We start from the raw sequence: 13,358 nt of genomic DNA, 5'->3' as shown, positions 1-13,358 counted from the left end.
CTGCTCATATTCCACTTGATTTTCCCCTAATTAAGAAAGAGAGCCCGAGGGAACTTAATCAGGTGTTAGCCATCATCTATCTCTTCCTGCATCTCCTTCCCCCTCCCTCAGCCCTTCTTGTATTTTCCTTTTGGAAAAGGGAGATACTTAATTTTCACTCTTTGTTTCCTTCCTGATCCCATATGGAAGCCTCACCTAAGAAGGAGGTTTTCAGCTGAACACCGTGGCTGGTCCCGCCTAATGAGTTCACTGCTGAACAGGAAAGCAGAGGAAGTGCCCTATGCTGCTTTTTTTAAGCACATTGAGTCAGCTTTTCTTCTGACCTGTTTGTCCACAGATGTCGACAGTGCAGTTTCTTATCCTGTTTTGCTCACTTTTTGCAAACAGCATCAGTGAAGTTTATCAGTGGTGTTGTGATCAATGTTGCCTCCCAAGACTGTACCGCATTTGATAGAAGTCTATGCACTGCATCTGATAATAGCCTCAACTACAGAGCAATACAGTTCATATAAATGCATATTTTCAGTCTAATCACCACTACAACATGACTTTCTTATTATTGTCTGCATCAAGATAAGGTGATTCTCTCTTAAAAACAGAGCTTAGACAAACCCAAAATAAGTTTAACTCTTGTCCTTATCTAGGTATATCTTACAGGGCTAATATGTCATTCCAAAAGAGAAAATCCCACAATTTGTCCGTGCTTTGTGGTGAACAGCGCGTACCAGAGGCCACATGTGGTGCTACTGATACTTGTGTCTGAGATTTCTTACCAGTTATAGGTTTAACTAGTGGCTCTGCATCAGAGAGGCTTATGTGGGACCTTGTTGGCCAGCTTGTGTACTGACTTAAAAGAGATGCAGTTTACAGCAAAGAGACTCTTCTGCTTCTAATAGATGTGCTGTTCATTTGTTAGCATTTGGCAGGGTTGAATGGGGTTCGGAATGGTTTGATATGTACAGAACAGTGTTGACTTAGTCAGGTAAGTTAGATTCACCTACATAAGATGGGAGAATTACAGTGTTTTGGAAGTATTTTTAAGTAGCCATGTCGCTTTCGCTTTGAATCCCATGAACTCTTCTGGTTTTATCCATTGCTCATTAATTTACTTAGTAATAACTTACCAAGTGCAGACCAATTGCAGCCATCTTTTTAAAGATTCTTTGTTCTGATGATAATGCAACTGTATTGTTTATTTTATTGAGGACTGATTTCTCATTATAAAGGAGTGGAATTAGTTTAGTTGAAAGGAAGGATACTCTGCATGATACATGGAAGCTTTGCTTTTGAAGAAATTAGGACTTCCCTCTATTCACAGAAGTGTGGAACATGACAAATAAAGCTGTCCACAGACAAAACTGAGCCATATATTATCAGCACAAGAAAGTAATAATAGAATTACTATTATGCAGCCCAATATAATGGCATTGGTTTTAATTTTTCAGCTTTTTAAAATGTACCTATTAATTAAATTTATGCATGTATCAAAGAATGCACAGCAATTATCATTAATCTTAAACATTGTTTGTGTTCCACCTTCTTTCAGTGTTCAGATGAGCTGTAGTCTGTATCTGAAGAGAGAATTGTATTAAGAGTTTTACTACAGGAATGGAGAGTTAGTAAAAACAAAGTGTCAATGATTTTAATTAAATGGGTTTTCTTATCTTAAACATGTTTAATGTATAAACATCTGATCTTTAATTCATTGATAGAGCTGGAGTATTGTAGGGAAGGCATCTGCGTTACCTGTGCATGTATAGAACTGTGCTACTTAGTACAATGTTGTTTGGTTTGTTCTAACAAATTAATTATGTACATTGTAAAATGATAGTTACATGCATTCTTAATTAAACTTGATATAGATAACTAGAAGGAAAATAGCCATCTACTCAAAAATAAATGCATCACCATTTCTGACTTGTTAAAGCATTGAGCTGTAGATTGTGTACTAAATAATTATCTACAGCTACATCATATTTACTTGTTAGCAACATATTTAATATGATAGCTGTATTTGCAGATTAACTTGTCATTATAGTTGGCAATCAGGCAAAATTCATTTCCATTAAAAAAACTACCATTGCAGGAAAAGACAAGGATCAGTTAAAACTAAGTGACTTAATGGGGTTTCATCCAGTTGGTTTGAAATATGAATAAATTTATTAATTCCTGTTTGAATTGGACCAGCTTCTGTTTTTCTCTAACAGTATTGCAATGAAAGAAGAATGATAAGAAATACTGGCTAATTCATTCCCTTATTATTTCATCTGTCGTTTCTTTTACGGAAAAATTTCTTACTGCTTATGTTGTCTGTATTTTTAAATGCATCAAGTACTACATTCCAACAGGAAATACTAAAATAGAAAGAAGAAGAAGAATCAAAATAAATATGTCAGTTTTAAGGGGTTGCTCCATTAATATATTCTAGAAATTCATGGTTAAGAATGGGATGAATGGAGGTTATGTTCTCAGGAACACTGTACCTGAAAAGCAGGAAGATCTTTATTTTAAGACCTAACACTTGAATGAGTGCAAGTAGTGCTTGTGAAGACCAAAGAGGACACGTTCTACATGAGAGAAGGATTGTAAGAATAGCAGTGATGATGTCTGATGTAAAAATGCATTATTGGGCACAGAATTGTTGACAGAGCTTCAGCATATGGGAAGTCCAGAGCAACATCATTTCCTGTGTGCTGCATCTCGGTCATGACATTGCCATCAGTACCAGGATTCAGAGACACTTTCAGAAGTCGGCTGTTTCTGCTTGTATCAAAACCACTCAGGTTTTTCATTCTAAGTGAGCACTCACAGACAGGAATTTCACTCAAATCTGACAAGTCTTTTGGTGAAGTGTTAAGATGTGCCTCAGCAGCCTTTGACATTTCGGACAATAATGCTAGTCCAGGTCCTCCTTATTATCTTCCCTCTTTCCCTCCTCCATCTGAGGTTCCTTGGCAGACTGACAAGTGTACTTTTGAGCAATTTTTTATAGCACAACAACTTAAGGTTTCCCTCAGGTTAATTGCTTTCAAGATTTATACCACATGGCTTACAGTTTAAAGGCTGGGGATCTCTGGGAGCAATACGTTCAGAAACGTGTGGTTACTGACGAACAGTTCAGCTTTATTGGAACAGTTAACCTCAGAATAATGCACCTTTTTCTGCTGGGAACAATAACAAATAATTACCCAGTAGCCTTTATTATTGCTAACTGAATTATAGCCTAATAATTCAGCAGTAGTTCAATTCACTGGATACAGTGATGATTACCCATGCTTCAGCTTTTCTCAAAACTGTGAATCATTATTATGTTTCATCATATTTTCTAGAGTTTGTGGTGATAGTAACTGAATGCATTGCATTTGAAAGCATTCTGTGATCAGTTTGTCATTTAAAACCATTAAATATAAGCCCTGGAAGTAAAGTCAAGTTCTGACTCTAGAAGGTTTCAGCAGAGGATGATTTGTAAGACTAACTCAATGTATGATTCCGTTTTGAAATTAATGGAGTTCTGATATGAAGTGTAGTATTAAGAAAATTCAGTCCATTTATAGTTCATGTTCTCTTGGGTAGACATTGCCAGTACATAAAAAATACTTCAGTGATGGAGTGGTGGGGAATGAATGAGAATAGGGAACATCTGGAAACAGGTATGGAAAACTTAAATTCCCATAGTAGTTCAGGGTAGGCAGCCCTTGCATCTGTTCATGTTGACTGACAAAAGCCAGTGCAAGATCAGAAACTGAGTCTTCAGTGGTTGTCCCAGAATCTCTGTTCTGATCAGTCTAGGAAAACTATTCATTTCTAAGCATTGGGGAGGCATCCACATCCTTTGTTTCTTTAGTGAATAGAGAGAGTAGCATAGAATCACATTTTGTCACAGACATTGGTAATGACTGTAATTCATTGAGTGAGTCTAGAAGTGTACAGGGAGAAGTCTGCGAAGATTTATTTCTCCTACATGTCACGACAAAGCTTTTCATTGTAATAAGACCTTATAGGGCTGTGTGCTTTTAGGTAATGTGCTGTTATTCCTGCTACTCCTGAGTACTTCACTTGAACGAAGTAAGCTTTTGAGGAACATTCTTACCTCATACTAAATTGATTTAAGAAAGCATCCCACATTTGGATCAGGATTTAAACATTTCAGAATGCTTGTTGAGGTCATGGGATTCCTTTATGCACTTAGAAATACAAAGGTGTGTGTATGTGTTCAAGCACCTTCTTAAATGGGAACCATAGTTGCCCTCATCTCGAGGTTGCAGTTATTAATAACAATTGACAACTGCACTGACTTCTTGGCACTGGGGTTGAACACTTGCCTCAAATGAGTGTGCGTAGCTCCTGCTGGAATTCCTAGAGCTTGTGATTCCAGATCCCTTCGTTGCTGGAGTGAGAGCAGAAGCATGCCTAAAAAGTAAGGTAAGCAGTATTCTGATCTGAATGCTGCTTAACTTTCTGGGGGGAAAAAAAGTTTCCTTTGCTAATGTAGAGGCACAAGTAGTCTCAAGCCCCAGTCTAGAAATGGTCACTAATCTCTAGCAATTTTTTTCCTTCTGACCATTATACAGTTATTAACTGTTCATCCCCTCCTGAATTTGTAGGAAGGCAGATACATCTGTTTTGCCAAAGAAGGAACTGTCCAATAATGTCACTTGCTTAACACTAGATACAAAATCATTGGAATAGCTCTGGTACCACAGCTTGGAAATCTAACTCCTGGTTATGTTATTCAGCCAGTCTGTCTGGCTTAAGAGCAACTCCTACTGCACTGTAAAATGATGCTTTTATTAGGGACGAATTCTCTGGTTATTGTGGTGTAGAACAGTGGTTCTTCTGGATTCTAATGACTCTACATTTTCTCCCCCCAAAGTTGATAACACATATGTAACAAAGCAGAGTAAATCCTCACTGACTTTTAAATCACTGATGGTTGATACATTCACCCAAACACTCTTTGGTTCTCAAAATATTTAAAGTGATTACATGCTTGGCAGAGTTCCACCCAGTGAATATTTAAAAATACTTAAAAATAAATACAAATGTTTTATATTTGTTTTCAGTAGAAAATGATAGAAAAATACGGTTTGTCTTACAACTCTTTTTTAATCAATTGACAGAACTCATTGACAAGAAGTGCACCTCTTGCCAATGATTCCCAAGCACGCAGTGGTGCCCGGTTTCATACGTCTTACGACAAAAGATATATCATCAAAACGATAACAAGTGAAGACGTAGCAGAAATGCACAACATACTGAAGAAATACCATCAGGTAATACGCTGCTTCTTACCAGAATGTGGAGTATCTTCTTATGTACTGCAGTGCCAACCTTTTTTGAACTGTTAAAACTTTTAAAGGAATAATTATGGGAAAAGAATAACTGTGGTTTCTTTCCCCTTTTGCATGTCTTCTTTATTGTATGCTTTATTCATATGGCTACAGTCTTGTAAATATCTAAGCTAGCTTTTAAGTAAAATGGTATGTGTATGTGGTGCAGTGATTCTAACTTGGAGTCCATATGCTCCTATTATTTACTACAAAAATGCTCATTCTTTCAGTTCCAGGCTTGTAACTACTTTATTCTGGGCTAGTTTGGGGATCTCTGTGTACAAATGAACGAATGCTGCAGATTACATCTTTCTTCTTGGTCTAATCATGGCATGTGCTTCAATAATTACAGGCTTTAAATAATAAATATTGCATTGTATGAGAAATTAAAGATTTGGTATAATTGATCTAAAATTCCAGCTAATCAAAAAGAGATTTTGCCAGCTTGCTTTTATATAAATTGCTTTTACGTCAAAAGGGAACAGAGGCAATCCCTGAAATCAACCCTAAACAGTTGTCATGCTGTGTCAGTGTATGATTTGTATGGATGGTACAGAGGGAAATAGAACTTGGGAAATACAAGAAACCTCAATAAAAATCAGTTCTAACTTTCTTAGCTCTGGATATGTTTGAATAAACTCTAAAGCTGCATAAACAAGGGAAGCTTTTAAAAATGATCTAAAAGGTGATGCCCAAAGGGAGGTGTTTTTTTTCCTCCTTTTCATTTTCCTGCTCACCTCTGTGGGTTGAAATTGCAGGTAAAGACTTCAGGATGTTCAGGTGGGTTTTTTTGTTTGTTTCTGTTGATTTGCCTTGTGATGTTTCATAATGTTCTGATATTTTATGCCACTTCAATAGAAATCACAAACTATGCAGGTTGCTCCAAAAGTAATGCCTCTTATTTGTTTCCATGGAAACTACAGCAGATAGAAAGAGCACGATAACACCATTTGATAGAGCAGTTTTTCAGCTTCAAAGCACTATTTTTCAACATAGTCACCAGCAATAGCTATGCATTTTTGCAAGTGATGAACAAGCGCCTGCATGCTGTATTCATAAGAATCTTCACCAGTGGGGGTGACCCATTGTTTCACAGTTGTTATGATGGCATAGTTACCCACAAATGTTGCTCACACAGTTCATCTTTCATTGGCTCTAAATGGCTGGAATTCAGAAGGCCCCAAATTGAGACTGTACAGTATGGTAGGACAGTGCAGCCAAGACTGGCAGTGTGCTCCACAGTCTTTGGACTAGTTTGGGGCCTTGCATTATTGTGTTGTATGGGGCCTTGTGTTGCAAGAGAAAAGTCGTCTTTTTCTCTGACCTGACTGAAAGTTCAGGCCTTAGCTTAGACAGTGGCCTGATGTGCCTGTCAGAGTTGATGGCTTGTCTGAGTTCTACAAAATACAGAAGAATCACCCCTTTCTTATCCCAGAAGAAGGTGCACATCACTTTACCTGCTGAAGGCTGTGTCTTGAGCTTTTTCTTCACATGCTCTCACTTCTGGGACTGCTGTTCTGACTCTGCTTTGTAGTGTTGAAACCACATCTCATCAGTGCTGGAGATACAATTCAGGAAACTGCCACCTTCAGCCTTTTATTGGTTCAACACGTCCTGGCAAACTAACATACGATGTTCTTTCTGTTCCTCTGTTTGCATCTGGTGGACCCAACTGGCACGAACTTTGTGATATTCCAGCATTGCCATCACTGTTTCCAATGCATTAAAGCTGATATTTTGCTCTGTACACAGTTCCTAGGTCATAAACCACTGAATCTGACAGATAAGCTTCACACCTACTTCTACATCAGATACCGTTTTATGAGACTGCTCCTCTGCTGCCATCTGCCACACAGCAATAAAATGTAGTGGAATACTGGAGACTACGGCCACACCACAATGTCTGCCTCTGACATTGAGGGCCAGCATAATAAAACAGGAGGCATTACTTTCAGAGCTGCCCTTGCACATTTTGAAAGCAGCGCCACATGAATATGAAGTACCCAGGCCTGATTATATTTTTTATACTGTAACTTTTAGCACTTTTAAAAGTAAAGAGAGACAGAGGCGTGATTTGGGGGCGTTACCAACTGTACATATTGCCAGCCATCCTCGAAGCACTTCTTCCAGCTCCCTTCTATCTCCTGCTGTATATTTGAGGTCTGTGAGTTCCATTCAGACCCCAAGTAGTTGTGAAGCCTTCAGTGAGGTAGATGTGAACTCTTTCCTCTCTGCAAGTAGTACATCTGTTTAAGTAAAATGTGAGATAAGCATGTCCTTATTTTAACAGCAAAGTATTGTCACTATCAGAAACCTTCATAAGACCATCTTCTAATTACAACTTTGCTAATGAGAAAATTTAAACTATTATCTAATTGTAATTTGGTGGTATTAGAATTTTCAAAGTTACAGTTTTAGCTTTGATCTAAAATATTTTTCATCTGTGAAGCAGTGCAGGAAAATTAACACTCTGGTCCATTTCTTATTTGGCATTAGAAATTAATGATCCAGATTTCTTTGAGACTGTTAATCCAGCTGACAAGTCATATTGCTTTCCAAAGCAGTCATCTCATTTCAGGAATCCATGAAGACAGAACATCAGAGCCCATAGTAGGGAGCTTACTAGTAGCAATGATTTGCAAGGTACCTGTGGCAGTCATCTTATTTGCCTTTGTGCTGGTATCTATGTAAGAATGGAAGCATGTGCTCAGGTAGCGTTAGAAACATCTTACACATTATTATGGTAGTAACTTAAATAGATTTGAGACTGATACCTTTGAGCCTCCAAAAGATTCATAAAGATGAGACTGCTATTTCTCTTTGTCTCTGAACTTGAGAGCACTTTACAAATGCCAAGAACTCAAGTACAGAAACAGTTTAATAATTGGACTTTTAATGAAATAAATTAATTTCAGTGTCTTCAATAACATGCTGTTAAAAGAATAAAATTGTTCTAATTAATTAAAGAAAATCTAAATTAAATCCTACTGACTGTGGTGACACAGCTGATAACATGTCCTGTGTTTTGCTGCTGGTAATTGAATGCTTAGTATGTTAAGTACAGCAGCTGGTCCTCGCATTTCTCTAGATATTTTTCAGACAAGGAAAGCATATCTTATTATGCTAGACAAAGTCTAGAGAACCCACTGTCCTGAAAAGCAGGTCTTTAAATAATTCTCTTTGCGAAGTCATCGCACAGAGGTTGCCCTTAGGCTACACTTGTACTAGCAAACCATTCAATGCCAGGTATCATCCATTGATACTTACTTGATCTTAACAGTTTAATGTTCCCTACTGTGGTTTTCCTTTGAGCCTACTAGCAGCCTCCCAAACAATTCTGGGCAATTAACTTAGGCGTTACCTTAGGTCAGTTACTATTCCTACTTTGCAGCTGGAACACGGGCTTCCTGACTTAGAGAAGAGTTTAGTCATTTGGATGTGTGTTCTTTGGTTCCAGTTAGAACCTCTTCCAGATCACAGTCCAACAGATGGGTATGGATGTACCTCCGTGGTTCCATCTGATGGCAAGACTGTTCAGATACTGCACTGAATACTCTAGTGGAAACCTTTGTCAAAACAGGTTGTCCTGGTTTTAGTTTTATTTTGGCATATTCTCTCTCAGTAATAAAGATGCGTACTTCTTATTTACATACGTAGCTTACTGCCCACTATCTTCCTGAATTGTAATAGTTGCTGCAGCTGATGAGGCTATTTGCAATCACATACAGAAGTACCGCATTTTCAGGGAAAGATCTGCTCATTAGTTTTCCCCCAGTTTCACTGCACTGATTGCCAGCAGCATTCTTCACATGAGAAAATCTGTGACCCAGTTAAATTAACTGGGTCCAAATGTGAGTGCGTCTGACTAATTTGGGACTTCAGTGTCATGCCCTTATACAGTGCCCTGTGTCAGACTGCTCCTAGGGCAAACCCATGTTTGGAAGGCTCGGCTTTCCAAGGACAGGAGCATACAGGCATGTTCAGACCCAGTTATGTAGTACAGGGATCCTGCTGGGAGGAATAATCTTTGTCAGGCAGATGAAGACCAGGGAGGTGATTCATGTGAATTTTAAAATAATGCTTCTCCCTTGACAGAGATCTGGTATCCCCAAAGGACCTAACACTGGGTCCTCTGTCCATTCTGAAGAGTAACTTTTAAATGCTTGGAGTCTTGCACCCTCTTTCATCTGTCCAGGAAGGCAGTAATTATTTTTCAGTTACTTCTGCCATGATGATGGGCAAAATCTGTACTATTTATGACAGATCGTCTCTTTTCTCTTTCTCAGACTTTGTTGGGCTTTTTTTTTCTCTACTCATCTCACATTTATTCCACAGGCTGAAACACTGAACTAGTTTCATTTAAACCATAATATTTACTCACAGTGTTCTTACTCACGCTAACAGCTTCAAGCTGATGGAATCATTCTAGACCTTGAAAGTCTCTCTCTCCTCCTCCTCCTCCTCCTCCTCATCCTTGCTGAGGACCAAACAAATCTTATCAAATATTTTCCCAGTCTGCCTGAGTTTCTCAGCAATGCATACAAGAGGGGTAGCTATCTTTAAGCAAAGAAGACCAGGCGTCTGAGAGCTGCTGGGTTTAGCCGAGAAATGAAGCAGGACAGTTTTCCCATGAACATTTCTGAAATCCAGCTCCAAGTAACAGTGATTTTTTGTGAGTCACCAAAAGATTAGACACATTGACTGCCACCAGAACATAGACATAAGGGTTTGTTTGTGGTTTTTTTTAATCAGAAATTGGATATGTACAGTGCACAAACCTATCTTTTTCTGTCCTTTCCCTCTGTCTGTCTGTCTGAAATTGTTCTTCAGAGCTATGAGGAACTGAGGTTATAGTTACACAATCTATATGCTTAAGTACTTCCAAAAGGAGCTGGAATTGTGTAAAGCACGCTAAGTCTAAAAATACCAAGTATGGAATGCCTAAACCAAAATTACGTAGGTTGCTTTGAAATAAATGTCTCCTATTTATTTCTACGGCAACTACAATAACACTATTTGATAAAGCAGATTCTCTACTACAAAATGCTATTTTGCAGCAAGAGCCTGCATGCCACGCTCATGAAAATCTGCACCACTGGAGGTGACCCACTGTCATCACTGCTGAAAGCAGCACCCATGGCCTCCCTGTGCTTACGTCCACTGTTTTGTCTCCATAACCTTTCAGCAGGCATTGATTAATGTCAATGGGTTCAATTTTTTCCACATGGAGGAATTCAATTCCACACCTTTGCTTCAAATGCCCTTCCATCTCAGACAGCATTCTGTCAGACTGCCCCTCTGCTGCCATCTGTCACACAGCAACAGAATGTAAAAGGATATTGCTGGGAAGGTTCCACCTCTACATACAGTACAACCAGCGTCTGCTTGTGATGTCACAAAACAGGAGGCATTATTTTCAGAGCAATCCTCTTATAATGGTCATGACTGCACAGCTTAGAGAAACTGGGCTATTTTCAGGAGGCAGATGGTTGGTAACTTAAGAGTGAAAATAAAACAAGTCAGTTTGACTGAGTTATTAGCTTTCTGCTTTCCAGGTAGAGGTGCTCTTGTAATGTTGAGTGGGATGTTTCAAAATTAGTCAAGTTACGTGGCTCCCAGGTTATTGTACTGTTACTACTTTTTAATATATTTTTTTTTAATGATCAGTAGTAAAAATGAAGTTATCAAATTCCAAGCCTAAGGCTACATACAGGAGATGTGTAAATAACTAAAACTGTATCAAGTTTGGAGGAATACCAGGAGAAGTTACTATAGAAACAGCATACAAGTATATATAGCAATTCCAGCTTCAAACTGTTGAACTGTAAGTTGCAGTTCTGACAGTTGTAAATGGTAGTTACTATCCAAAACTGTGAATTAGACTCTGTTTATCCCATCCAACATGATGCTTGGTTTTTTGTTAGTGGCATTCAGACCTACAGACTCAGACAGATGGTGAACACTTAAGTCTCAACACTGACTCTTTCTGTCAGCTCATCAGATAAGTCTGAAGCCTGCAGTACCAAATAAGAATACTAGAGCTTGTTATTTTTTTCTTGCAAATCTGAAAGAAAAATAAAATAATCCAGGGGAAAAGTAAACAACTGAGCATAGCACTCCTGGCCTAAACAAATGGGGGGAGAAAGCCTTCTTCCACACTTAATATTGCAAAACCTGCTGTCATTTATAAAGACTACAAAGTCCAGGTCCAGCTTTCTATCTACACTTAAAAACTAAGAACCACCTGCATTTCTAAGTGCTGTGGTAGATGCAGGCATGTGTGACACAAGCGGTTCTGCTGTAAGTTTCTATGCTGGGCAGTTTCTACTACTGCGGTATTTTTGGTACGTAGTATGAAATACTGCTTTTAGTCACATTTGGTTTGAGCTGCTTATAGTAGTGATATATTAGCAGTTATTGGCAGGACTCTTGTAGCTGTTCTTCAGGAACCATTCAGCTGAACATCATTTACTTATCAAACATACTAGAAGCATTTAATATGCTCAAAAGGACAACACTGAAATACTAAAAAAATCATTGTTTATTGTCCCTACCTACTTTCAGAAGTAGTACAACAGTTTAAAACTGTGTGAGTTAATAAAGCCTATTAATGTTAAATACTTAAATAGTACTTGGGAGCAAAAAGGAATATTCACTTGAAATGCCTTCAAACCTACTGCTGTTTTGGTTTAAATCTGTACTCAGACCCCAAAAACATGGATCAGAAAACTGGAGTTAAGAGCCTTGAGATTGTTCAAGGGGAGCTCAGTGGAGTCTTTTGAGATGAGTGCATTGCCAGGTTTTCAGTCTATAAGGAGCAGTTATACCCTCTATCTTCCTTAAGTATTTTAATTTCAGTATATGTTCTAGCTACGTTTATATGTTTCCTTTGGATATATTGCCCCATGCAAAAATTCTGTGGAGTAATTTACATAAAACACAGAATATGCTAACATGAATATTTTACAAACTACAAATATTGCCATGGGCAGAAATCAGTGCCAGCTGAACAACAATCTATGAGATGTTCCAGTTTCTGAACGGAACAAGAATTGTTGCCCTTCTCAGAGAGCTAAACTTGCTTCAAAGATGAAATCGATGTAAATCGATGTAACAGTGCAATCCTGCGCCCTCTGAGAATAGATGAAAGACGGGATGGGATATTTTTAAAAATAAAATGAAAATAACTTGAGTTTCTTGTTAAAAAACAAAAACAAACCGACAAAACCAGCACCTTTTGCACACCTTTCTTCATTAAAATGGATTTCAAAAGGAGAAATTGGGAAGACATCCCAAGGCAAGTGAACAAGAGGGAAGTGTCAGTGTACAAGCTTCCAAGTATAAATCTAATCACAAGTGTAGATATACTGCAGGTTTCTAGAGGGGGCTGCCAACTGCACATCCCTTCCTTACACAGGTAATAAATGCAGAACTGCTACCCGTTGCACTGCCTGCCTGTCTCTATGGCAACTGACAGAAGTGGTGAATAGCAGATGCAGCATGCTGGTAAAGGGGAGAAACTGACCATTTTCTGCAGGCAGGAAACAGAGGACTGATCTGAACTGGATGAGAAGAAAGGATGAAACAAGCTAAAAAGGAAAAAGAGGATCATGAAGGAGAAAACAAAAGCAGCACAAATATGACTGTAGCTTTTGTAGAGGAAAAACTGTGAAAGAAACAGGAAGAAAAGCAAAAGGAAAAATCACAGGCAATAAATGTAAGAAGTGTGAATAGTACCAAGAGAAAATGGTTCAGAAGCTGAAGAATAGCACAAGGTTATTCAATGGGAGGTAGGAAAAAATGCAATAATCATAAATGGATGGAAAATCATTACTGCAGCTAAATGCAGTTTTGTCCTAAATATGATGACAGCCACATACACTGAAGTCTGTCCCAGAGAAGGGGGCAGGAACTAAGTGTCCAGGAATTTGCACTGAAGAAAGCTTATATTAAGCCAATGTCATCCTAAAGCAGAGCTTTAAGGTTGTGTCATTCTCCGTCCATTTCATTGTTTGGGTTATCTGTGGC

At 38.4% G+C, this 13,358-nt stretch overlaps 1 protein-coding gene across 2 annotated transcripts in view; it reads left to right on the top strand.

Moving 5' to 3' along the window:
• The window catches only part of PIP4K2A (phosphatidylinositol-5-phosphate 4-kinase type 2 alpha), an 89,407-nt gene that overhangs the window by 55,172 nt on the left and 20,877 nt on the right, over window positions 1-13,358 (top strand). For both annotated transcript variants that reach the window (XM_015853301.3, XM_015853300.3), the window contains exon 4: window positions 5,121-5,273. In XM_015853301.3, the coding sequence (XP_015708787.2) occupies window positions 5,121-5,273 (153 nt within the window). The remainder of the gene's footprint in view (window positions 1-5,120; window positions 5,274-13,358) is intronic.

This window comes from Coturnix japonica, chromosome 2 (genome assembly GCF_054131305.1).
Source record: "Coturnix japonica strain WE chromosome 2, WE-NBRP24, whole genome shotgun sequence".
Classification (NCBI taxonomy): Eukaryota; Metazoa; Chordata; class Aves; order Galliformes; family Phasianidae; genus Coturnix; species Coturnix japonica.
The sequence above is the reverse complement of the archived record's forward strand: the minus strand, read 5'-3'. Positions and strand labels throughout refer to the sequence as shown.